This window comes from Argentina silus (genome assembly GCF_951799395.1).
Source record: "Argentina silus genome assembly, chromosome: 18".
Lineage (NCBI taxonomy): Eukaryota > Metazoa > Chordata > Actinopteri > Argentiniformes > Argentinidae > Argentina > Argentina silus.
Window position 1 is genome coordinate 13203861 of NC_139672.1, and position 26868 is coordinate 13230728.

The 26868-nt window shown below is 47.5% G+C and overlaps 1 protein-coding gene across 2 annotated transcripts in view; it reads left to right on the forward strand.

Annotated features, from left to right (window-relative positions):
• The window catches only part of mib1 (MIB E3 ubiquitin protein ligase 1), a 58419-nt gene extending 44691 nt beyond the window's left edge, over nucleotides 1–13728 (forward strand). The window contains exons 13-23 of one of the 2 annotated variants that reach the window (XM_083689557.1): nucleotides 1683–1815; nucleotides 3730–3816; nucleotides 4767–4925; nucleotides 7529–7710; nucleotides 8524–8713; nucleotides 9027–9105; nucleotides 9332–9472; nucleotides 11103–11174; nucleotides 11548–11619; nucleotides 12290–12390; nucleotides 13079–13728. In XM_083689557.1, the coding sequence (XP_083545683.1) occupies nucleotides 1683–1815; nucleotides 3730–3816; nucleotides 4767–4925; nucleotides 7529–7710; nucleotides 8524–8713; nucleotides 9027–9105; nucleotides 9332–9472; nucleotides 11103–11174; nucleotides 11548–11619; nucleotides 12290–12390; nucleotides 13079–13219 (1357 nt within the window). In that variant the 3' untranslated portion in view covers nucleotides 13220–13728. The remainder of the gene's footprint in view (nucleotides 1–1682; nucleotides 1816–3729; nucleotides 3817–4766; nucleotides 4926–7528; nucleotides 7711–8523; nucleotides 8714–9026; nucleotides 9106–9331; nucleotides 9473–11102; nucleotides 11175–11547; nucleotides 11620–12289; nucleotides 12391–13078) is intronic. The other variant, XM_083689558.1, reaches the window with a different exon arrangement.
• Nucleotides 13729–26868: the final 13140 nt, after the last annotated feature.

Below are 26868 nucleotides of genomic sequence, written 5' to 3' on the forward strand. Positions count from 1 at the left end.
TGTTCATTGTTTCTTTACCTTTACGACGTTGCTTATGACCCCTCCTCGATGTCCCTGTGCCCCCGTCCGTACAGCCTTCCCACCACAGTCAACTTAGCTGCTGCTTTTTTCTTTCTTTTCTTTGCCCCGTACGTTTCTTTGGGGCCAAGGTTAAACGCTTCCCACACTGGCAGTATATACCACTACTTCTGCATTCATTCATTTATTCATTCATTCATTTATTCATTCATTCATTCATTCATTCATTCATTTATTCATTCATTCATTCATTTATTCATTCATTCATTTATTCATTCATTCATTCGTTTATTCATTCAGTACAGCGTGTGTAGCAGTAGAGGCTAGCGGAGGTAGACATCGGAGGACCGTGCATTACAACGAGCCCGTCCTCCCGATGCCTGCCTCCACCAGCCTCTCCTGTGTATGAGGAGCTTGGTCCGGTCCAGATTGCTCTCCCAGGCCGGGGCAGGGCAGGGCAGGAGGAGATGAGGCAGTGGAGGGATAATGGATGAGTCTGGAGAGAGGAGAGGAGAGAGGTCAGCTGAAGAAGCCACCCTGGGATAAGACCCGGTCTGCTCATCAGGGAGGGGGCTGTGTCGCATGCTCCTTCTTACTTCTCTCTCTCTCTCTCTCTTTCTCTTCTATTTTTTCTCTCTCTCTCTCTGACACTCCTGTTTGATAAGTGTATTATTTCCCTACACACGTTTCCCCCCCCCCCCCCCCTTCACAATCTTTCTCTCTCTCTCTCTCTCTCTCTCTCTCTCTCTCTCTCCCCCCCCTCTCTTTTCCCTTTGGTGTGGCGTTATGACCCCACACCCCCCCCCAGTGCAGTCAGCTCTCATATTCCAGCGTGGTAGAGAGATTGTCAGTCAGCTTCATTCATCCTGACTCCATCACGGACCACAACACCCTCCTTGCCTTTTGTGTGATGGTGCAGTTGGCCCGTGCAGCCATCTCTCTGTGGTACAACCAGCCTCCAAATGACCTTCAAACTGAAACTGCACTTGCTGCCTCCCTTTTAAACCATCCTGTTTAAACAATAGCCCCCCCCAACCCCCAACCCCCAAGAGGAGACCTGACTGAATGCAGCTAACTCTTGTGTTATTACCATTTTGCGTGGGGGGGGGGGGCTTTTGTGCTTCTCCGAGGGGGAGGACTTTCCTCTGGTTTGAAGATGCATGTGTACGTGCGTACATGCGTGCGTGCGTGCGCGTGTGTGTGTGCGTGCTATAATCACCCAAGCACGAGTACACCCTCCAAGACTATATGACGTTGATTTAGCATTCCCCTCATCTCCGTGCTGTGATAAGTGTGTGTGTGTGTGTGTGTGTGTGTGTGCGTGCGCGTGCGCGTGATATGTCTTGGCTTGCTGTTTTAGCAGGCGTTGCTCTGTAGTGTGTGTTTTTCCTCAGCAGTGTGTGATGCCTGGCCAGGGTGCTGTAAAAGTGGATTGGACGTTTCCCTGTTGAGTTATGGAGGCTTTTTATGTCATATTCACTGGAAATGTGATAGTGCTGCTGCCATGACCTTCCTGGTATGCACCTGCAGTCACCCTCAACTCACTCTCTCTCTCTCTCTCTCTCTCTCTCTCTCTCTCTCTCCCCTCTGTCCCGTCTCCCTCTCTCTCTCCCTCCCTCTCTCTGTCCCCTCCCTCTCCCCCCCCCCCCCCCTCTCCTGTCCAGTGCCATGCGTGTGTTGCTGTCCAAGCTGCCTCGACCCTGGATCGTGGATGAGAAGAAGGACGATGGCTACACGGCCCTGCACCTGGCCGCCCTCAACAACCACGTGGAGGTGGCCGAGCTCCTGGTGCACCAGGTACACACACGCACACACACACACACATACATATATACACACATACACTCACACATACACACACTTATCACAGCACGGAGATGAGGGGAATGCTAAATCAACGTCTTATAGTCACACATACACATATACACACACGCACGCACACACACACATACATACACATATACACACACGCACGCACACACATATACACACATACACTCACACATATACATACACTCACACACACAGACATACACATATACATACACTCACACATACATACATACATACACATATACACACATACACTCACACATACATACATACACACACACACACACACGGTATTGCAGGGTTGAATAGCATAACAAAGGATTACTCTTCATAAAATATAATCGCCATGGAGCAAATTAAGTTTTCTTATCATCTCAATGCAATTCCATATTGCCTAATTCCGTTTTTAAGTCGGAATTCCGGCCACGTTTACTGCATTGCGGAAATTATAGGGCCTCACACACACACGCACACACACACACACACACACACACACACACACACACACACATACCAAGAAGTAGACACATCAGTCACATATTCAGATCTAACCACCAATACAAATGCTCTCATACAAATGTGTCGGAGGCTCCAGCCTCTCTGCCTCCCGCCTGCTTGGCTCTCACACACACACACACACACACACAATCCCGGCTCTCACACACACACACACACACACACACAATCCCGGCTCTCACACACACACACACAATCCCCATTAAGCCCTGTAACTCTTCCTCCTCGTCCTGTGTTGTATAGGTTAGCGGAAGTACGTTATGGATTCAATAAAAACTCCCCTGCTAATATAGCTTATTGTATTATCCTCTGGGTCCATGGCCGAGTGCTGCTCTATAGCCTGTAGTGTACTAGTGGACCAGGCATCCATAGAGCACCATGATGGTGTACTAGTGGACCAGGCATCCATAGAGCACCATGATGGTGTACTAGTGGACCAGGCATCCATAGAACGCCATGGTAGTGTACTAGTGGACCAGGCATCCATAGAACGCCATGGTAGTGTACTAGTGGACCAGGCATCCATAGAGCACCATGATAGTGTACTAGTGGACCAGGCATCCATAGAGCACCATGATGGTGTACTAGTGGACCAGGCATCCATAGAGCACCATGATGGTGTACTAGTGGACCAGGCATCCATAGAGCACCATGATGGTGTACTAGTGGACCAGGCATCCATAGAGCACCGTGATGGTGTACTAGTGGACCAGGCATCCATAGAGCACCATGGTAGTGTACTAGTGGACCAGTCATCATCCAGCCGGAGCAGAAACTGGCTTCATTAGGACAGTAAACGGCAGCGGCGTAAGGGCGTTGTTATTGCGACATTCAGGCAGTGTTGTGTGAGAACACTAGGCTGGGAGGGGGGTGGAGGGGGAGGGAGGGGGGGGGGGGGGAGGGAGAGGCTTTGACATGTTCCTGACATAGTCAGGAGTTGGTAGACTGACAGACTCTGATGGATATGTCTGTGTAGAGACACAACGAGGTGCTCTCTGCTCTGCAGAGGCTGTGCTGCCTCACTGGGGACGGCTTTACGCCCGCGTTCGTCTTCGCTAGAGGTGTTGAGGTGCGTTTTGAAATGACAAATCGTTTATCTCTAAAGGCCTACCGTCAAAGTCATACCCATGGTCAATTGTAGTTATAAATAATTGTGTGATAATCAAGCGCTCGTCAGCGAAATATAAACAGGATGGTCCTCCAACAACATGATATCGTGTTATTGATTTGGCTTATGAGGCCAGAAAGAGGGTCGTTCATGTACAATCCAGGAGTAATCTGTTATTATCCAGACTGACTGACTGACACTGTGTGTGTGTGTGTGTGTGTGTGCGTGTGTGTGTGCATGTTCTCTCCTCACAGGGTAGCGCCAGCCTGGACATCCAGAATGTCAACCAGCAGACCGCCCTGCACCTGGCCGTGGAGCGACAGCACACACAGATAGTTCGGGTCAGTCAGTCCCCCCCCCTCTGCTCATCATCCTCCTCTTCCTCTCCTCCCTCACACCTCCTCCTCTTCCCCCACTCCCCTGCTCCTGCCACTAGTTGAAGATCCTATCTGCAAAGATCTCCTAATATATATATATATATATATGCCATTTAGCTGACGCTTTTATCCAAAGTGACTTACATTGCAGTGAGTGCGTACATTTTTCAGTATATATGGTCCCAGCAGGAATCGAACCCACAACCTAAGCATTTGTTAGCGCCACGCTCTACCAACTGAGCCACAGAGGACCTTCAGTCCCGAGTCCTGACCAGGGGGCGACAAGGGAGGAAAGACGTTCACGTTCATGTTCATGTAAGATGGTGGATGTGGATCTCCTGCAGTAGAACAAGCCCTTCTGGTTCAGACTGACGTAGTGCCGAGGAAAGGCCTTCCAGGGAGGGAGGCGTGAGAGACTTCCACACTGTAGTCCAGTCTGGGGGAGAGGTCGCCACACTGCCATCTTGTGGAGTTGTCGAGGACTGCAGCTGTCGAGTGGTGCAGGACCGTTGGCTGCGATATGAGGCTGAACTCTTACAGATGGTGTTTTTGACAACGTCTATAGGGTGTTCAAAAACGATGCTTTAATACACCGTTTATGCAACTGTTCCCATTACGTACAGAATTACGTTTGAAAAACAACGGTCCAAAAAAACCTTGATACTCTTAAAACATTCTATTTCAACTTTGTCCATTAGTTTCCCTTCCTTTGGCACACTGGCACAAGAAGGGTCAAAACATACCGTGCTGTACAACACCATATATACCATGTTACACATTCAGGAATTTGTCATTTGTTATGCGACGGATGGGTTCTCGCTTCAGGTGTTGTAAACCTCTGTGTGTGTGTCTGTGTGTGTGTGTCTGTGTGCGTCTGTCTGTCTGTCTGTCTGTCTGTCTGTGTGTGTGTGCAGCTGCTGGTGCGGGCGGAGGCCAAGCTGGACGTTCAGGATAAGGACGGAGACACGCCGCTCCACGAGGCGCTGCGTCACCACACGCTGTCCCAGCTCCGCCAGCTCCAGGACATGCAGGACGTCAGCAAGGTGGAGCCCTGGGAGCCCTCCAAGAACACGGTACGCCCACAGCCCTCACCACCGCTCAGCACCAGATTGATTCTTTTACAAAACTCCCTAACTGCCAAAGAATTCCAGAACATTCACCGCAGAGAGTGCCAACCCTGCAACAATGCTTTGATTGGCTACAAAATGAAGCGTCATAATTCTTTTGCATTTTTGGTGACCTGTATAATGTTTGACACTTTGGGCGACTTTATTCACCCTCGGCACTAATGGGGTTGAAGATATGTAACTAGTCTCAAGTTCATAGACAGAGATATGGATGCAAGGACTGACCATCCATGAGATCAAAATGATAGAAGCTATACAGCGTTTGTTTACAATATAACAATAGTATAACAATCTTATTTTGGGTTCTCATGAGGATTAGACAGTTGAACTAAGCTTATAAGGTCTTATACGTTAATGGCTGTATATCCTTAATTTAAAAGTCTAAACATGTACGTTCATATCCCTGAATACCCCATTAACAAATCACCAGCATAAATATAGCCAAAGATTACTCCTTTTCTTGTTCCCTTCTGTATTCTCATCGTGGTCCCAACCCAATTTATCCATTTGATGAAGTATTTTAGTTTTTATTGAACAGATTGGCTCCCGCACCGATACAAGCATATGTATGTGTTTAAGGTGGCGCTAGACACTAACTGCTAAACCAATTCCCTGCCTCCACTGTATTTATTTAGATTATCCAGATTAGTTTCATGACAGAAAAGCTCTTTCTCAAGCGAAACCTGGTCCAAGTCATTAGCAAAGTCTAATATTTCATTCACGACTGTGCTATTTGTTCAACTTTTTTTTACCTGAGCTTTTTACCAACTGGCTGCTTCGCTTGACTTCAGAGAGCTTGCGTGTGAAGCAGACCTGGGTTCAAATAGTATTCTCCCTCAGTTCCGATACGTTGCCGTGCTTGAGTGAGTTTCCCTGGCAAAACGGAGCCAATGGAATAGCCCCAAAATGACAAACCCCCGCCCAACGGGCACTCCAGGCAGGCCCGAGCAAACAGTCATAGTGTCAAACAGAAGTACTATTTTGACCCAGGTCTGGCGTGAAGTCCTTCTGTCCAGGGTTCTCCCCAGGATGTTTGAACAGCGTGGCGCTGGACTGCATTATCAAAACACAACTCTCATTTATTCATGTCAAAATGCGCAAAGGATCCGGCTGAAGCGCCGATGTCACTGAGGAACGTCCTCTAACGCTTCCAACTGTTGTTTTTAACCACGACGTGGTTGGCGATCAAGCATAGTTTCTCTGTCACCAGTAATTCTCTAGTTTTTACTCGGTTTGGGGTGAGCGTGGCGCTGTCAGTAAGAACATATGATGATAGATGATGACAGCATGTACGGTGGCAGGAGCCTCAGCGGCCCTCGCTCTGTCATCTCCATCACTGCCCAGGGATCTGCACACCGTCACAACACCACTGTTCAACAACCGCCTCTGCTACCTGCCGTCTTACTGGTTCCTAAAGAAGACAAGAGACACTGTCACCCTGTCTCCTCGTAGCATATCGCACCTCAAGCCCTCCTGTGATCTCCTGTGATTTCCCCCCCTAAATCACTTCAGCTCTACATGGCAGAACGAGGAAGGCATTGCTCTGCTTCAGCCTTCCCCTTTCACCATCTGTCACAGCCCTCCCTCCCTCTCTCCCTCATCCCCTCCTTCCGTCCCCTCCCTCGTTCCCTCGCGGGGGGAGAGCGCCGGCGGCAGACAGACAGGGGCTCTAATTGAGACGCCGTATGCAGGGCTGGGTCACTCTCCCGTAGCACGCTTACAAGACAGCAATTGAATTAGCCGGCCTGATGGCTCCATCGGCACAGATGTAAGACAGCCACTGGCTGAGGAGCCGGCAGACACGTAGGAGAGTCACCAGACACGTAGGAGAGTCACCAGACACGTAGGAGAGTCACCAGACACGTAGGAGAGCCAGCAGACACGTAGGAGAGTCACCAGACACGTAGGAGAGTCACCAGACACGTAGGAGAGCCGGCAGACCAGTAGGAGAGCCGGCAGACACGTAGGAGGCTCAATTGGCCGGGATGCGCCTCTGATAGAGGCCTCGGCCCGGCGGTGTGATGGAGAGAGCTGAGAGAAGGTAGAGAGTGAGAGGGATGTTGGCTCAACTCACTCACTGCCAAAGAATTCCGGAAACACTCACCACCCAGAGTGCCAAGTGTTTTATAATTTATGCATTTTTTTGGCGAATAAAGTCACCCATGGCACTCTAGAAGGGGGGGGGGGGGGGGGGGGGGTACAATGTCCCTTGTATTAGCAGAGTGTGTGTGAAAGTGTGTTACCCCAGGCCATTGTTGGTGACTGCGGTGTTTCCTCTCATCAAATCAGATCAAATCCAACTTTATTTTTATGACACAAATTCATACACTAATGCAGTACAATGCACTTCACAGGAAGAATAGATCAAAACAGAGGGAGAAAATAATAAAAAATAATAATAATAATAATAAAAAAAACTGGATAATAAAAGTATCACAGCCCCGGAAGCGCAAGCCGTAAAAGGGACGATAAAGTGATGCTTTATCTTAATAAAGAACCGAATGCAAGGAGAGACAGTGAACATGTGCTGGTGTTTGTCCTCCCCACAGCTGATCATGGGCCTGGGCACCCAGGGGGCGGAGAAGAAGAGCGCCGCCTCCATCGCCTGCTTCCTGGCCGCCAACGGAGCGGACCTGACCATCCGCAACAAGAAGGGCCAGTCTCCCCTGGACCTGTGCCCCGACCCCAGCCTCTGCAAGGCCCTGGCCAAGTGCCACAAGGAGAAGAGCAGGTAACCCCCCTTCCCACCCCTCTGCTGGCTGCCCCTCTAAACCACCCAGCCCGGCAGGCCTCATGTTCCATGCCAACCTGTGTTGTCGTAGCAACGTTTATTGGCAGCTCTCCGTCATAGACTGAATTGCACCACCGACTCACAAAACATACATGTTCATCAACAAGATATAAAATAATAACACCAATATATGAATTCACTCACAGTTTTTCTCACTCCCTCCCTCCCTCCCTCCCTCCCTCTCCATGGATATTTCCATGCATCTCTGTATTGCTCCTAAACTCCTTCTCTCTCTCGTGCGCGCGCGCGCACACGCACGGACGCACGCACACGCACACACACACACACACACGTATCAAATGAATGATGAGGTGAGGCAGTGGAGGCATAATGGATGAGTCTGGAGAGAGGAGAGGAGAGAGGTCAGCTGAAGAAGCCACCCTGGGATGAGACCCGGTCTGCTCATCAGGGAGGGGGCTGTGTCGCATGCTGCTTCTTACTTCTACTTACCTCTCTCTCTCTCTCTCTCTCTCTCTCTCTCTCTCTCACACACTCACTCTCTCTCTCTCTCTCTCTCTCCCTCTCACACACACTCTCTCTCTCTCTCACACACACACTCACTCTCTCTCTCTTTCTCTCTCACTCACTCACTCACTCTCCCTCTCACTCTCTCTCTCTCTCTCTCCCCCTCTCTCACACTCACTCACTCACTCTCCCTTCCTCCCTCCCTCCCTCTCTCTCTCCCACTCACTCACACTCTCTCTTACACTCACTCACTCACTCACTCTCTCTCTCTCTCTCTCTCTCTCTCAGTGGTCAGGTGGGCTCCCGCAGCCCCTCTCTGAACAGCAGCAGTGAGACCCTGGAGGAGTGTATGGTGTGTTCGGACATGAAGAGAGACACGCTGTTCGGGCCCTGCGGCCACATCGCCACCTGCTCCCTCTGCTCGCCACGCGTCAAGAAGTGTCTCATCTGCAAGGACCAGGTCCAATCCAGAACTAAGGTACTACCGTCTGCACACACACCTTACACCACCACCCCCCTCCCCCCTACTCTCCCCCTAGGGGGCACTAGAGAGCACTGGCCTTTTCTGCGTCTTGAAAAAGATACGACACGTATTGTACAAGCCAGCTGTGCAGCCTTGCGGTTGGGGACGTGGACTTGTTCACCCAAAGGGACCTAAAAGGACGGCGAAGACCCAGTCGTTGAGAGACCGAACAGCTATCAAGCTGCATCACTTGCATCACACTTTCACGCCACATCATTTAACTGTTTTAATTGACGCCGTTTTTTTCTTTTCCCGTTTCTCCACACAGATCGAGGAATGTGTCGTTTGCTCCGACAAAAAGGCCGCCGTGCTCTTCGAGCCCTGCGGTCACATGTGCGCTTGTGAGAGTAAGTCTCGCGCAGTTTTTCAACACTTCACACCTCCCCCCCCCCCCTCCCGTCCTGCGACTCGCTTCGTACACCCCCGAACCTCACTTGCAAGTACATAAAGTTTCTCCCGAAACTTTTCTTTTCTAGCCAGCTGTTACTGATTGTGTGTGTCTGTGTGTGTGTGTGTGTGTGTGTGTGTGTCTGTGTCTGTGTGTGTGCGCGTGTGTGTGTGTACCCCCCGCAGACTGTGCTAGCCTCATGAAGAAGTGCGTACAGTGTCGGGCCGTTGTAGAACGCCGCACGCCCTTCGTCCTGTGCTGTGGAGGGAAAGGTATGGAGGATGATGATGATGATGCCGATGCTGATGATGATGATGAGGACCTTAGTGAGTGAATCTTCCACACGTTCCCTTTTAATTCCTCTTTTATTTCCCCCCCCTCCCTCTCTCTCTCTCTCTCTCTCTCTCTCTCCCTCTCTCTTCCTTCTCATGATGTCACTTTGGTTGTTTTCTCCCATTGAACATGTTTGCGTTGGCTTTTGAGTGTCATTTGTTTTTTGTTTTTTTTTGCTTTCTTGCTCATGCATTTCCCTCGAGTCGTTCATCGTCAATATGTTTTCTGGCGAACGTTTTGTTACCGGGCGAGGAAACGGCTCCGTTCTCGAGGGTCGTTAGGGTGTCGCGGACGAGAACCGGCTCGGCCCGAAAGCGCCGGAACGTTTTAACCATAACATTCAACACACAACGTCATTCTCTCAGAACGCTCAGCCGTGTCCGGGAGTGCTCTCATGCGCTCATTCGGATTTCCGAAATTGGCTTCGGTGACCGATGACCTCTCTGCCGCCTGGGTCACCGATGTCTTATTTCGGTCACATACCCACCGTTCGGTTTAGCCGGTGTTTCAACCTCCAACCATCTCTCGACCCAATCGCGACTAGAATCGCTAGAATCATAATCATTCTCGTCACTCAATCATATCCCTTTTTATTGCCTGTGTTCGAGTTGTAGTTGTGAATATGTGTGTTTTTGGGTTGCGTTTATCATCTCTCCCTCCCCCCCCCCCCCCGTTGTTGTTAAGTTGCACACAGCCTTTTATCACCTGACCCCCCCCCCCCCCTATCAGTGCACCTCACCAGCAGTTCCCTTTCTTTTGTTGTCCTTATTTTATGTTGAGTTAAAAGGGAAACTGTTGTAAGTTCACTGATTTTAGACTCTCTAAGAGATTCACTTGTTGAAAGCTCCTTTTGTGTGTCAGTGAGTCTATGCGCACATATTCTGATCACACACACATATTCTGATCATACACATATTCTGATCTCACACAAGCACATATTATGATCTCACACACACATTTTGATCACACACCCGCAGATGTTCTGATCACACACAGAACTGTTCCGCAGCTTAAACAGCAAAGTACACTCTGTCAACACACACCGGCAGGCTGAGACCCGTCTCTCTCCTCCTACGGTCCAATAGCATTGACAGTCAGAGAGGAGAGGCTCTGATAGGCCAGCGCTGGGGGTGGGAGTGGGGGTGGGGTGTGGTCAGAAGCTCTGATAGGCTAGCGGTGGGAGTGTTTGGGGTGGGGGGGGGGGGGGGTCAGGTTAACTGCTAAGCACCCCACCTACATCAGTGGTCATAGTCTGTAAACGTAGCCTACAGATGCATCCGATTTTAGAAGACTCCGGGGGATTCTGGTGTTTCTGGGGACTGAACAAAACCAAAACACTGAACAAATCCTCACATTTTGAGCCCCTTATCCACAGAATATCCAACGAGTCAAAACAAGTCCTAAACACATCGTAGTCAAACGTCTCTCAGACGGAAGCAGTCGCAGCCAGAAAGCCTGTCGCTGCCAACCTACCTTTTCCTAGACTGTTTTCCCCTCCTCTCCTCCTCTGTTTCTCCGGACCCTCCCTTGGGGGGCCGTAGTGAGTAGACCGGCTCCTCAGGCCCCTGGGCTGAGCCGCAGAGGGGGGCTCCTGCTATAACACTGTGCACTGGTTGTTCTCAGCAGGGAGCGTTAACTCTATGGCAGGGGGGTCGCAGGATCTGCTCCAGCCCAACAATCTGGCGCTAAGTTGGTGTAAGTATCTCGTCCTCTACCCCGGTCAAACTCAAAGCCCCCCTCCTCCCTCCCCTTCCCCTTCCCCCCCTCTCCTCAAGTACTACCCCCCCTACCCCCCCCCCACCCCCCACCCCTTCCAAACTCCCTTTCTTTTGCAGTGATATCTTTACCTGCAACATTACAAGATACACACTGCACCCCACACACACACACACACACACACACACACACACACACACACACCGGTCGTCACCATTCAGACCAGTAACAGTGTCAGACTGGTGTTGGCAACATGTGGCCCAGTTCAGCTGATCCCCAGCTCAATGCTTGGTGAATAAAATTGTATGCTCCCCAATTTCATAATCAAGTCCATCCTGCTTGTTATTCTCAGCTGGTAGCTCTAACTCTATGGCAGGGGGGTCGCAGGATCTGCTCCAGCCCAACAATCTGGCGCTAAGTTGGTGTAAGTATTCCATCCTCTACCCCGGTCAAACTCAAAGCCCCCCTCCTCCCCCCAACTCTTTGTTTTGCAGCGATACCTTTACCCTTCAACACTACACCACACCACGCAGACACACACACACACACACACACACACAGACACCGGTTGTCACCAACAGTACGACTGGTGTTGGCAGTTCAGCTGATTCCGGCTCAGTGCTGGGGGGGGAATCCATGTTATGCTCCCAAAATTCCCTAGAACCTGCATCCAAGTCTGTCCTGTGGACCCTGCAGTGCCATAAGCATCAGGGGCTAACCTGAGTCATTCCCACAGTCAGAGCCACCAGTAGGGACCGCCACATGTTATAAAGGGATGCTACAGTGCACGTGTTTTCAACCCCTGCTTGTGATGATAAAAAACTCTGCCTTAGCGGTACTTTCTGCTCCGTCCACAACGGGCTCCACATCACTGGTTGTATGACTGCTTGGCCTTGGTTTGTTACGCAGTAGAGCAGCATGTAGCCGAGGGGAGGTTTGACGATGCTACCTTCCAGAAGAAGAGGCGTCTCTCTTCCTCTCTCTCTCTCTCTCCCTCTCTCTCTCGCTCCTTTCTCCCGTTCTCTAGACCTGTTGTGTTTTCCTAGAGCGTCTCACCGTGGCCTCGTCTGTGTTTCTGTCCTCTCCCTCTACAGCCAGTGGCAACATCCCGGCCATGCAGAGAGACAAGGACAACACCAACGTCAACGCGGACGTTCAGAAGCTGCAGCAGCAGCTGCAGGACATTAAGGAGCAGGTAAGTCAGCGTGTCGTTTCTGTCTGTTTTTTTTCTTTTTTTCTTGCATTTAGTTGCACAAGTGAAATAGCTTGAGTCTTGGCGGGGGGGGGGGGGGGTTCCTATTCCTATTCCTACTCCTACTCCTACTTAATTGACCATGGGCAAGTAACAGGCAACACAACTTCAGGATAGACACCAGGGTTGGGGTCAGTTCCAGAAATTCAAAGCGCTGTGAATGTCCACCAGCCGCCTGGGCAGGCAGCAGCGTTACAGCTGCTAGCAGCAAGAGAATTAAAGGGAGTTACAAGGAAATGTCTTTTACAAGTAATCTCCTTTACTACCTTTCTTCTTTTTCATTTAAAACAAAATAACAAAGTTTTATTTTGCATCAATCAGGAGGGGTGAGTCTGTTGTAAAACATTTAATTCCTCCTCTAAAAGCAAAGCCGGGTTTTATTACGGCCTTCAGTCTGCCCCAGGTCTAACTCAGTCTGACTGGAAGAGCGCCGGCCTCTCTCTCTCTCTCTTCCTCTCCATCTCTGTGTGTGTCTAATAAATCTTGCCAACCAGAGTTAGTCCATAAAGTTAGTCTTTTTTTTCTGGCAGACTCGGTTAGTTAACTTGTGTTTCCGTTAATGAACTACCAGCACAACTTTACTGTGTGTGAGAGAGATGAGTACTGAAGGTGTCTCTGTCTGTCTCCCCAGACCATGTGTCCCGTGTGCTTGGACCGGCTGAAGAACATGATCTTCATGTGCGGCCACGGCACCTGCCAGCTCTGCGGGGACCGCATGAGCGAGTGCCCGATCTGCCGCAAGGCCATCGAGCGCCGCATCCTCCTCTACTAGAGCCCCAGGCTTACACCCACCCCGCCCAAGCCCCAGGCTTACACCCACCCCGCCCAGGGCACACCCACCCCGCCCATCCCTCCCCCGTGTCCCAACAACCACACCAGCTGCTGCTGCTCTCTCATCCACACCGCTCCTGTGTCCCACCCGCCATGGGCATCTTAGTTAACCTCACACACTAAGCAAAACCAGAACTTTATAAGCGTTACGATTGTTTGGCTTTTCAAAAAAAAAAAAAAAAAAAAAGAGATTAAAAAATGGAAACCCGGTATCGAAACAAAAACCCAAGGCTCCTCCTCAAGAGGAGAGAGAGATCTCCGCTGAAAGGCTCTGCCTCTGTCTCTGTCTCTGATTACCCTGCTGGCGGTCAGGAAAAGGTGCTTCGCTCCGCTGAACCAACGCTCGCTCCCCTTCCTCTGCTCTCGCGTTGTCGTCATCTTTATCTGTGGTGGGTCCTTGACAGGCGGACCCTTCCTGGACTTTTGGCCTTGGACATGGACCCCTGGGGGGCGGGGAGGGGGGGGGAGGAGGAGGAGGAGGAGAGTCACCGAGCCCCGTGTCCAAGCTCTGCTGTGTACCGGCCCAGGTCAAACACACAGGTTACATTGAATATCTGAACGTATTTTGAAGTGCGCTTGATTTCAGTCGCAGTTTGCACTTTTGGTTCCATTGTAACCAGGCAAACTAAATCAAGCACAACTTGAAAGTATTTGAAAATGTTTTGAGATATGAGTTTGGGCCAGGCTCGGTTTGTTACAGGGGGGGGGGGTTCGAGGTCTGTTCTGTTACTCATACTGTCGGCCGTGATGTGGCGGTGTCTCACCACGCCACCCTCATGATGCTTCTCTGTTAAAAGGGCTTCTGAAGCTAAAAGCCCAATTTATGGTTGACTCTATTGTATTTGTATTCTTATGCAAGCCTATCGGTAATGGACGCTGCTGACGTGGACATTCAGTACTTAACATTTCATGATGATACAGTATGACACATTTGTAACGTGCTAGGACAGGTGCGGTGTTCATCACAGACGAGTTCATGGGGAGTCTTTCGCAAAATGTGGATCTTTTTAAGGCAGGTTGGTTCCGTACCCCTCCTCTTGAGTGTTCCAGACGAGTCCATTGCCCTGGCTAGTTTTGCACTAGCGTGCTCTCGGGTAGGAAAAACCTGCTGATTCATTGTAAAGCAAAAGTGCTGGTTTGGTCCACCTTGACTCACTGATAAGGTACTGATATGGCAGGCCAGTTGCTTGGTAGCAAGTCACTTGTACCTTGTTTACTGAGCTTTCTACCAAGAATAGCAGGACACATTTTAGTATTGCAACATCTTCTCAGCTGCAACTGTAAGGGCAGCCAGCAGAAATACAGACTCCTTCAGCTTCCTGTCATGTGACTAGCTCACTTCCTGCACCTGGCTGGACATTTCTCGAGACAAATTCACACACGTAGCATTTGTACAACAGAAGTAAAGTCCTTCATGTCAACTTGCTGTCGAGCCGTTTCAAGGCTATCACGGTGGTAATGTCAGACCATCCTATGATTCTATAAGCATCGCTAATTACCATTGATTATTCTGTGCCATTGCTTCCAAAAAAAAATATTATTATTTACCTGTTGTTAAAGACATGTTTGGGGATAAGGTGCTCTTTACCTTGTATTACTTTTTATTTAAATGTATTTTTCCTTTTAAAAAAAATCTAAATTTATTGAGCTAGAATGTACAATCTAATAGAAAGCGAAAACAAAAAATGTAGAGTAAATTATTTTGTATTGCTGCCCAAAATAGGATTTATAGGATAACTGCCTCTCTAAAATGTAGCCCATCACTTTCAAAACATTATGCTTGAATATCAATGTTGAAATCGGTCTTTTGTCGAAGAGACTTACAGCAAACTATCAGAAGCATTACTTTTGTTCCGCAAGCCTAACATGTTCAGTCTAGTGAGGTAGTGAGGCCAGGAGGCGTTTTTGTCCGGTTCCTCATGTATCCTACCATCATGTATCCTACCAGGGGTGTTCTAAACGGTTCCCCCTGATGGGGCTTACGAAGCAAACCCAGTGGTTCCCAGTGGAAGAAAAGCAGTAAAGCAGTCCACCTCTGCTGGGCGATCAGCTCCCTGGCACACAGGCTCGTCAATGCAAACCAAGCAATTTTTTAGAAAAGAAAGTAGCCTCATACTTTTTGACTACCGATTTTTATTCTTTTCAGAGATCATGTTAACATTTTACGCTAGAAGCACTAATATGCTTTATGGTAGTATTGTCTCGTTACAGTTGTTATAAAGGCCTATTTTGTACTTTATTTTCAATACTTATAACTGTCCTGATTTAAAAAAAAAAAAAAAAAAAAGATATTAAAAAAAAAGATTTCAGTAGTATCTTCCTTTAATGGCATGAATCTTTGATGTATGCAGTACAACATGTAATGAAAGCTGTTCACTCTGTGTTGCTAAGTGCTTTTAAAAACAAACATATAGCTGAAATAAAGTTCGAAATGAACCTTGGGACATCTATCACGTGCACTTGCGTTTCGTTATTGGTTTGTAAATGAACTGAAATACACCATTTTCAACATGTTTACTTGTTTATCTTCAATTTCTACTACAGAGATGGATCATTAGCATTTTGTTGCCTTCACCCTGCTGTGTGGCATCTCAGCGGCTGTAAAGGGAGGGTCCAGGGGGGGTAAGGTAGTTGAAAATGCAAACACTCAATAATGACTTAGCACCACCATGTGAGAAGCTGGCAATGCTAATCAGAAAAACTAACAACTTGAGGGGTGAAAGACTCCCCACCCAAGTGGAGTGATGGATGTTCTCTCGTGAGAGATGTGACAGTGGGTTAACCCATCTCCCCAGCTTGAAGAAATCAGAACCAAAGGCCGTTTACATTGGAGCTCATCCACTGGCCCATTCATAACCTGAAGTCTGCGTGCTTCACCCACACGCAGTGCTATGCACCCCTTTATAATGAGACATTCATCAACCTGTCATCCACCCAGACTCTGTACGAGGGGAGACTCACTTTGAATCCCCCGAGGCTCCTGTGATTTGAATAAACCCTTCACCAGGACTGCTACTGTATGGTCTGCTGCTGCAGTGATGCCTGTCAGAGTTGCCAGGTTTGTTCTCTACTTTGAGGAATATGGTTCAGTGTCGTGAACTATTATACTATTATATAATCTATTAAACGATTATAGCACCTATGTCAGAAACTCTCATCTGGTGCAGTGATGTACAGTGAAGGTCAGGACAGAGTGTCTAACTGCTAATTAGGGTCAGCTTCAGGTTGCAGTGGCAATTTTCACTAAATGAACCCAAGCAACTGTGGAATGATGTCAAAGTAATGGTCAACATAAAGCCTGTTATTCTCATTATCACTCCACGGACACTTTAAAGGGGCAATCTGGGATTCAAACAACAGTATAGTGATATGTCTCCCTGACACTTTTTTTAGATAAAAAAAATGGGCCTGGAAAAACTCCACTCTCAAGTTCATAGACAGAGCTATGTGTGCAATGACTGCCCTTCCATGAGAACAAAATTATCATTTGAACCATGTTTTAAAGCTATACAGTGTTTGTTTACAATTACATTGTTTATAAAACAATCTTATATGGTTGGTTCTGATGGGGTAAGACAGAATCTAGAATTATAATAAACTATATTCTTCAAGAACCAATGGCTATATATCGTATATATTCATTTAAAAGTCCAAAAATGGATGTACCAATCCCAGATTGCCCCTTTATAATAATAATAATATATAATATATGCCATTTAGCTGACACATTTATCCAAAGCGACTTACATTGCAGTGAGTGCGTAAATTTTTCAGTATATATGGTCCCATCGTTTGGTGTGTGTCTGCTGAACCTGAACTCTAGAGCCGAAGCCCTGGGTGATCTCCACAATGGCTCCAATCGTCCATCACGCTGCCTGATGGACTCACTGTCGGGGGGCTGGAGACAGCATTATCTCCTGCTGGCCTGGGAAGGGCAGACTGCCTGCCTCCCTCCCTAGCTGCCTGCCTGCCTGTCTGCCTGCCTGCCTCCCTCCCTAGCTGCCTGCCTGTCTGTCTGCCTGCCTGCCTCCCTCCCTAGCTGCCTGCCTGTCTGTCTGCGTGCCTGCCTGTCTGTCTGCCTGCCTCCCTCCCTCCCTAGCTGCCTGCCTGTCTGTTTGTGTGTCTGCCTGTCTGCCTGCCTCCCTCCCTGGCTGCCTGCCTGCCTGTCTGCCTGCCTGCCAGTCTGCCTGCTTGCCTGCCTGTCTGCCTGCCTGCCTGCCTGTCTGCCTGTCTGCCTGCCTGCCTGCCTGCCTGCCTGTCTGCCTGCTTGCCTGGGGTGGGATGGCTGTGTTTGCAGACTGGGCAGTGGGAGTCGTTACTCCCCCACTGAGGGATCAGTTAATCCCACGGGGGTTTCTCTCCCCCTGCTGGGTGTGAGTGACAGCAGACCCACGGTAGAGCCAGGGAGGGAGGATAGAGGGAGAGCGGAGACGAATGTTCCACCAGGGGGGCCCCCGGGGCAGGACAGAGAGGATCCATGACTTTGACCCCCCCCACAGGTTTGTCCTGTGATCACTGAAGGAGATCAGATCACAGTCTCGGTACCGTCTTAAGAGTCTGTCCCCCATCTGGCTCAACTAGAGTCGGCTATAGCCAGGGTTAGGACACGTTCCACCTCTGGTTCACCTAAGAAACGGGCATTTAGCTAATACTGTCGTTAAGAAAAAGATACTCTCAAGTTTGACATTGTGATACATGAATACTACCTCTCACTTCAAGGTAACTTGCCCGGAACAGAACACTCGTCCTATCTTGGGATATGGATTTGATCAAATATTCCTACATTTCTAGATGGATTCTTTCTTTCTTTTTTTCCATGTTCCTGTTTGGATTGTTCAGGTAACCTTGGAGTAATAAGAAGAGCAGTATATCTGAGGTGTAGGTTGTGAAACACACCACTAGGTGGCAGTATCCTCAATACTCAGTTTATGTGAGCGTTGTTCTCTGAGAGGCAAGCAACCCTGGCCAGAACACAGTGAACAGATATCAACTGAAGTCTATTCAGTCCATTTGCCGTCGACATGTTAGACCATATATGAGTTCTCTTCAAATCTGCCTCGTTGGAGGAATTGATTTGTCCTTATTTGGAGCTCGACACACGTCAGCCAGATGTATTTTCATAACTGTGTGTGTGTGTGTGTGTGTGCGTGTGTGTGTGTGTGTTTTTGGCGTCTCACTCGGGTCCGCCGTGTTGGAAGGAATTGATCATACTTCGTCTGAAGGTCCACTCACATGTCACCCAGTTCAGAAGTAGAAGTGTATTTATGGCTCTCTTTATGGCTGGACCGGGCAAAGTGCACTCTGGCTGTCTGGACAGGCACTTCTTAGACCAGAGTGTGTGTGTGTGTGTGTGTGTGTGTGTGTTTGTGTGTGTGTGTGTTTGTGTGTGGGTGTTTGTGTGTGTGTGTGTGTGTGTGTGTTTGTGTGTGGGTGTTTGTGTGTGGGTGTGTGTGTGTGTGTGTGTGTGTGTGTGTGTGTGTGTGTGTGTGTGTGTGTGTTTGTGTGTGTGTGTGTGTGGGTGTTTGTGTGTGGGTGTGTGGGTGTTTGTGTGTGTGTGTGTGTGTGTTCGGCCTAGAACCACCGCCCCACAGTTAAGCCATAAAGGAGCTGTATTCTCCCCTGGACCCCACCTCTATGCATGTAGGCCCCTGACACACTGATTGCTTTATTGATATTGATCAGGGCAAAGTGTCAGCTCTCTCTCCAGTCCTAACACCAGGCTCATAAGTCATGCAATACCCTGTTCTTGCTAAAAAAATGCATGAAATACACACAAATTGCCAACTATGTGCAGCTGCGGTAGTGTGTCAAAGCCAAATGAAAATGAGACATTTATGGAGTGCTGCATCATTTATTTGAAGTTCTGGAGGCAATTTCATGATATCCCAATTGTGGTTTATCATCTTATCCATGACTGATAAATGTCTATTATCATGTGGTGTGAGAACAGAGTGTCTGTCCAATGAGAATCTCTCCATGGGTTCATATCTAATCCCAACCTGCTTCCATTCATAAAAAGCAAGGGTTCATCCACAGCTTCCAGAGACTACATTCACTGATTAGAATTATTAGCCTATTTCTCCTAATTTTCTTGATTTTGTTTAATTTGTAGCTACATAAATGGTACTTTTTGCACACTCAGTTAATTTCTTCTAATTGCTGCACATTCATAAAAGTATGTCAGGAGAGAATGAATGATTTGTTGTTTTCTTCGATAGCATTCAGAAAAACAAAACACGCATCTCCAGCATACACAACTAGAGGGACTACCCTTTTGACAAGATCATCTGTGAACAGTAACATTATGTGTTTGGGGTTTATTTGTGTGCTATTGATTTGCTATTCAACGAATATAGGCCTCCGACCTGTATGCTATCTTGCTAACTTGACGATGAGCCGGCAGAAAACGGACATTGCGTCTACATCAAGAGCCCTGACTGATCATTTAGCTGAATCCCTAACTGCCCCCAAAACATTTAGTGACTTTTGACCTATTGATGCCGAGAGGGTGGTGGCCCACTAGGCACCATGCTTATCACCTGAGCCTGGAGCCTGGGGCCGGAGCCTGGAGCCGGAGCCTGGGGCTGAAGCATGCAGGGCCACATTTACAGTGCAAATGTTATCGTTCAGATGACACTTTAAACAGTCTTTATCAATATATAGTCATTCAAGGTTTATGAGCTCAGATAAAATGCCACTAACTAAGCGGGGTCATTCCAAAGTGGCTGAGGGTTGTTGTTCTTACAGTTCCTCCGGTACATTTCATGCTCAATGGAAATAAAAACAAACATTCGACCAAAAAAAAGAGGACAGGATGGCCTCTGTGAAAGAGATATTGATTTCTCTTTCTCGAGAGAGACCACCTTCAGGGCAAACTACAGTGTGACTTTGGCAGAACCTTATCATTCTATTATCTTTAAAAGAGTGGGTTATCATAATTGCTTACTTAATAATTCTATAAAGCTGTGTAAGTGCAACCTTTGCCTGGGCAGTAAAGTCTCAAGTACTGTTGATGCTGAGATTGAACAGACTTCTGAGAACTAGAGGCTGTAAATCTTGTAACATGCTGTAGCAACTATGAATATGTTGTTTTATTTTGTAGATCACCCTAATGAATTATAAGGCATCTAAAGTAATAAAATATAAAAATGGAATAATAATTAAATAAAACAATAAAAGCAGAGCAAAGGCAAAGCGGCATTATTGGTTGGTACACACATCCCAGCTAGGGAGGACCAACAGCAAAAAGCCAGGAAGTACCTATATATTTATTTAAATGTTCATATAGCAGAGACTGTTTGCGAAATTAAGCATATGTGTTAGAACTTGAATATTAGACCGTACTCGTACTAGAACAGACGTTAAGAGTGAGGAAGGGAGACACACACACACACACACACACACACACACACCGTAGACCGTACTCGTACTAGAACAGACGTTAAGAGTGAGGAAGGGAGACATGCACACACACACACACACACACACACCACACACACACCACACACACCTGCGCTCTATCTTCTCAGTCGTGATTAGGCCGGCTCTGCAAGAGAATGTTGAACAATGGAGGCGTGCTTAATCAAGGGTCACTGCAAACCACCGTACCAAACCACCGTACCAAACCACCATACCAAACCACCATAATAAACCACCATACCAAACCACCGTACCAAACCACCATACCAAACCACCATAATAAACCACCATACCAAACCACCGTACCAAACCACCGTACCAAACCACCATACCAAACCACCATAATAAACCACCGTACCAAACCACCGTACCAAACCACCATACCAAACCACCATAATAAACCACCGTACCAAACCACCGTACCAAACCACCATACCAAACCACCATAATAAACCACCGTACCAAACCACCGTACCAAACCACCATAATAAACCACCGTACCAAACCACCGTACCAAACCACGTACCAAACCACCGTACCAAACCACCGTACCAAACCACCATACCAAACCACCATAATAAACCACCGTACAAGTCAATGCAACACCGCATGTGCAGTAGAAACATACCTGCAGGCACGTAATTCAAACAACTCTTCAGCAGTTCCACATGCTAAAACCCAACCCCAGACGTTGTGCTGCAACACTTTGACCGAACATCAGAGACAGGTTGTGGCTCCACTGTAATTATCTGTACTGTCAACCTGTCATTGCCATTGTATATAGCCATTCCATTGTGTACATTGCTTCACCGCTGGTTATACTGTTTATACTGTTCATACTGGTTATATTTTTTTATTATTTCTAATAATATTCATTTTTATTTTAAAACTTATTGTTGCACTACTCTGTGGCACTGTCACTTTTGTATTTCACTGTATACATGTGACAAATAAAGAATCTTGAATCTTGGCTTTATTCGCCGCCCAGTTCTCTATTGTAGTGACATCATATGCCCTGTTCCCTGATGGTGCTTTTGAACACCTTTTTAAAACCCTTTAATGAAGTAGGCGCTCAATGCTCATACAGATGGATACTAACGAGTTGCTTGCACTTTTCCACTACACAAATGACCAGGTATTGGCATAGGAAAATGGTAGTAGTCAAACAATAATGACCTTTGAAACACCTCCTTCTTTCTTTAGAATTCATTACAGTATGCATCAGTGTGCACTACTTAGTACCTTAGTACCAAGTAGTTACCAATTGGGTTGAATTAGTTAATGCACTGTTAAAACCAGAAAGCACCTATTGTTATTACAGTAAATCATTTACGAGTAAATATTAAGTGAATTGGACCAGGTTCAGGGAGCCGGTTCTGGGGAATCGGTGCATCCTGACACTGGAGTGGCTGCCAGTAACAACCAAAATTGGGCGGTTTATACTGGAGGGGGGAAAAGAAGTGGGGGGACTATGGATGCTCCCTGTGCAAGCAAGGATGGGGCAGTATATACTGTATATCATAATATATTCATAAGTGAATATGTTGTAATTTACTGACAGTATATTCTCTGGTGTGTCTGAATTTGTATGTGATGTAATTGCAATTTCAATGGAGCACTATTAATGTCCTGTTATTATTACTGTCCATATTACTGTCCTGTTATTATTATTATTGTATTATTATTATTGTATTATTATTATTATTATTATTATTGTACTGGGTCTCAGAAGGGCTTACTTTGAAACTGCAATGTGGTCATTATAAAAACGTTATTGATATTGTTTATAGCCCTCTTTGACTAAACTATTTTGATAAAAGCACCATACAAAACAAATACATTTGATTGGTTTGATTGATTGATTTCTAAGATGTCCTGTGAAAGAGTTGTTTCAGTGTAAATATTTCAACAGACACTTGAGGCCAATGTTCACTCCTCCTCCTTCTACCTACTCCTACCTACATGTCATGAAGAGTACTTATTCATACTTATTGAATACTTTTTCAGTTGAAAAATGTGAGTGGATCAGATGCGGGCGCAGCCTCCACATTGTCAAACCATGACTCAGAGCGACTGAACGCTCTCAGAGTGACTGTTGCTGACTCCTTTCTTCGTTCACTATAACTAACCTCCATCTGACTACACACACAGCCTCCATTTTTATTGCAGCAAAACATGACTGAAATACAACTTTGTTCACTTTGTGGCGGTTTTTGCTGAGCAAAATGGAGGCATGTATGTGTATCAGTGAAGTTGGGCCTGTTAAAGAGAGCTGTCTCTTCCAGGTGTTTTGAGACTGGGGAAATCTCAAGCCCTTGTCACTGCTTTCTGTCTAGAACACTGAGCTCTGGAATATTTGTGCATCATGTATTGATTTGGGGTACAACCCTTGGCTGTAAAAGAGAGATAAAGAAGTTAGCCATTAACTTTTTTTTTTTTTCCAGGGGTCACTCTGTGTGGTTTCACATGGGCCCACCGAAAAAAAAAAGCCCTCTCTGATGGACTCTGGAATATTGATTTTTCATTCCTGTCGTCTCTCTCTCTAACTCTCTCTCTCTCTCTCTCTCTCCCTCTAACTCACTCACTCACACAAACACACACACACACACACACACTCACTCACTCACTCACTCACTCACACACACACACACACACACACACACACACACACACACACACACTCACTCGCTCACACACACACACACACACACACACACACTCACTCACTCACTCACTCACTCACACACACACACACACACACACACACACACACACACACACACACACACACACACACACACTCACTCGCTCACACACACACACACACACACTCACTCGCTCACACATAGAAATAAACCATTGGAGTCAGTATTTCTCTCTCCTCGGCACCGTGGCATTCCGGTCTACTCCCTTCAAGGTCACAGAGTGTGGTGGAGGGGAGCACCTGCCAGATGCCACTTGTTTTGTTCCCCTGGCCTCAACGAGTCTTTGTGGCGTTCACTTTTCTCCACAGGGAGTACACAATAAAATCAGCCTTCTGACTGATAATAATACCACAGCACTATAAACAACACTGTTAAACTGTATCTATACAGTTATGAAATTATCAACTATTTTGTCAGGTGCTTGGGAGATAAAAAAAGAAAAAAAGAAAGAAAGAAAGAAAGGAAAAAGAGAGCTGTACTTTGCCTTAGTACAGGAGAGACATTTTTCAGTACGTCATCAGCATACAGTATTTTTGGGTGGTGAAGGCCAGAACCCCATGGCCTGAGAAACAGACACCTGGAGCAGCAAGCAGGCGCCAGGGTCCTGACAGCACATGGGAGACCTCACCTGCACATTCCCATGTCTGTTTTTCCCCACCTTTGTGTTCTCCGTTGGCAGAATATTTAAGGAAAATAAAAGGAATGGCGACTACTCTCTTTATTTTGAATAGGGTCCTGTAATGTAGATGGTCTACAGATGCTCGACTTGTCAATCAACTGCAATGTTGTCTATTTGCAACAGTTTGCTAGGGTTAGTGGACAGTTATTGCAATTTAACAATTTGTTTGGGGAAACTGTAAATGTAAATGGGGAACTAAATAAACCAAAAAATAACCAAATAAACCAAAATAACCAAATAAAGCGTTACCGGAATGGTTCCAAAATTAAGCTCAGCTAGGTGGCTCTGAATTTATGGACCGCCCTCACAGAGTAGAGATAATACTAAGATACCTGTCAGGGAAACTGGGCTTGTCAACCTGGCAGGAAATTTAAAGGGGAGTCTCCCATGCAGATAGATAACTGGTTGCATCAGAGCTTCAGGAACCTAAAAAAATGACTCTAACTCATACCACTCGTGAGTGGTATGAGAGACAGCATCCACTTACACCACAGGCATCCCCCTCCGCCCCCCCCCCCCCACTGATAGAGGCTGTTATCCTCCCCGCGGGTCACCCTGTCAGTCAGTCCCTGGAGACGGATGACGTGGGGCCCCTGATAGGCTGTCTCCAACGGAGGAGACGCTGCCACGCGGGCTGCTATGACAGAGAGCAGGTCCCTGGATGACGGATAGGGCAGGGGGGGTGAGGGGAGAGGGATGGGTGGTGCAGGGATACTGGAACTACGTCTCTGTGGAAAAGGTCCCACGTGATCACCTCAGACAGACTTTCTCTTTTGAAGGTCAGTGTACGACAGATTGAGACTTTGCTTTACACAACCCATCAGACAGCAGTGGCTTTGGGGGGGTGGGGGGGAGGAGGAGGAGGGGGGGGGGGGTTGGGGTCCTTCATATTTCTCTTTACTGTACAAGCTTGGGTCTGTTCAGAGGCATGGCCACGTCATACAGACCCACAGACAAATACCTTGGCTTTGCTAACAGACATGTAAGGTTCGGACAACTGAGGGCATGATTTGCATCGACAATCAGGTGGTCAGAATTTGTCTGTCAAAGACCCTTTTTTGATGGGTCTTTGCAGTACGTTGTCATTCTCCATCATCGCTGCGCTATTGGTATGGTCCTCAGTCCACCATCGCCCAATGCCACCAGACATGCTGAAACGACCCTGTCCCCATTCCATACACTGTCTATAAATCATCTGGTTCATAGTGGAGAGTGAGCCTGCCTCTGGGGAAGGCTGTCTCTGTGTCTGGTACGAGGCCTTGCTCTTCATCTTCATCCTTGAGGAGGCTCGCCGTGACTCTGATTGTCACTTTCTCACCCTGACTTGTGTTGCGTAGTTGCGTAGTTCCGTTACAAGTGGATGAAAAAATACGCACATCTGATTTCTTCAGTTGCTGGACTGAATAAAGTAAAGCAGATAATGTCTGGAACAGTGTTACTGCTCCCATGCTGATTCATTGACTCATAGAAACAGACGTGAACACACAGCGTTCATTGTTTGGAGAGGTGCTGTGTCATCAGGCAACAGAGCAGAACTTTCCACCCCGCTCTCCCCATCTTCCCATACCGTCTTTTACTCCTCCATCGTCCACTCTTCCAACCTATCCTCACGCTCCATCTCTCCATCACTGGATCCTCTGAATGACCATCAGAATGACCTTTATCCTGCGCACCATAAAGGCTCAGGAGACAGGGCGTCCAAGGTGCTCTTTAAAGTGTTGTAAATGAAACCCGTTATACTCACGACACGCTCCTGCTATTCTATCAATCAATAAATCAATCAGACTTTATTTATATAGCACATTTTGTACACGAATTCATTACATGCACTTCCTATTCTACAACTTGGCCACCTCGCTCGACCAAAACGCATTCATAGTGGCCAGAAGTATTTCCTCGGGCTTGAGGACTCCCACCGCTCGTGCTAGATTACGGCAGAGATTTATCGAGGGAGCTTCCGGTTTTTCAGATAGGATAGTGACAACACTTATCTCTAGATATTCCCTTATCAAAAATCAATTTAGCAGGAGAAACAGACATTAGCCCAGATTTCCACTGCAGCGAGTGCTTTAGCTTAGCCTCCTCGGTACAAGGGTCTGTTTGCCCTGAGCACACACCTCCATCTGCCCCAGCGGGGGGAAGTCAGCTAACATCGCTTTAGCCCTCTTGTAATGTTGCGATTATGTTCAAATCAAGACTTTGGACTTTGAGACTCGATCAATTCTGACTGGGCTTGCAATAAAAAAGGATTTATTTATAGAATATGAAATGTGGAACAATTGCATTGATGATTTTGTACATTGTTTGAAACTATAATGGGTAGAGGGAAATAGAAAGGAGTTGAAGAAAGTGTTAACCTTACACCTTGTGAAACCATCTCACTGTGTACTATGGGGTGGGGGTGGGGGTGGGGGGGGGGTAGGAGGAGGCTGGTGGGCTGGGGGGTGGGGGGTGGCCGGGGTGGTGGGGGATTGGTGGTCTAGGAGAGATGTCTGGGCTTGGCAGGGGGGTGAGGGATGTCACAACAGGAGATGGAGCCTGTGGGTCACCATGAGGTTATCCTGACCCGAGTTTGGGATTTTGCTGGCTGTATTTATCAAACCTGGGAGGGAGGGAGGGAGGGAGGGAGGAAGGGAGGGAGGGAGGTGTGTGTGTGTGTGTGTGTGTGTGTGTGTGTGTGTGTGTGTGTGTGTGTGTGTGTGTGTGTGTGTGTGTGTGTGTGTGTGTGTGTGTGTGTGTGTGTGTGTGTGTGTGTGTGTGCGCATTAGCAGTAGTAGTAAGATGAGG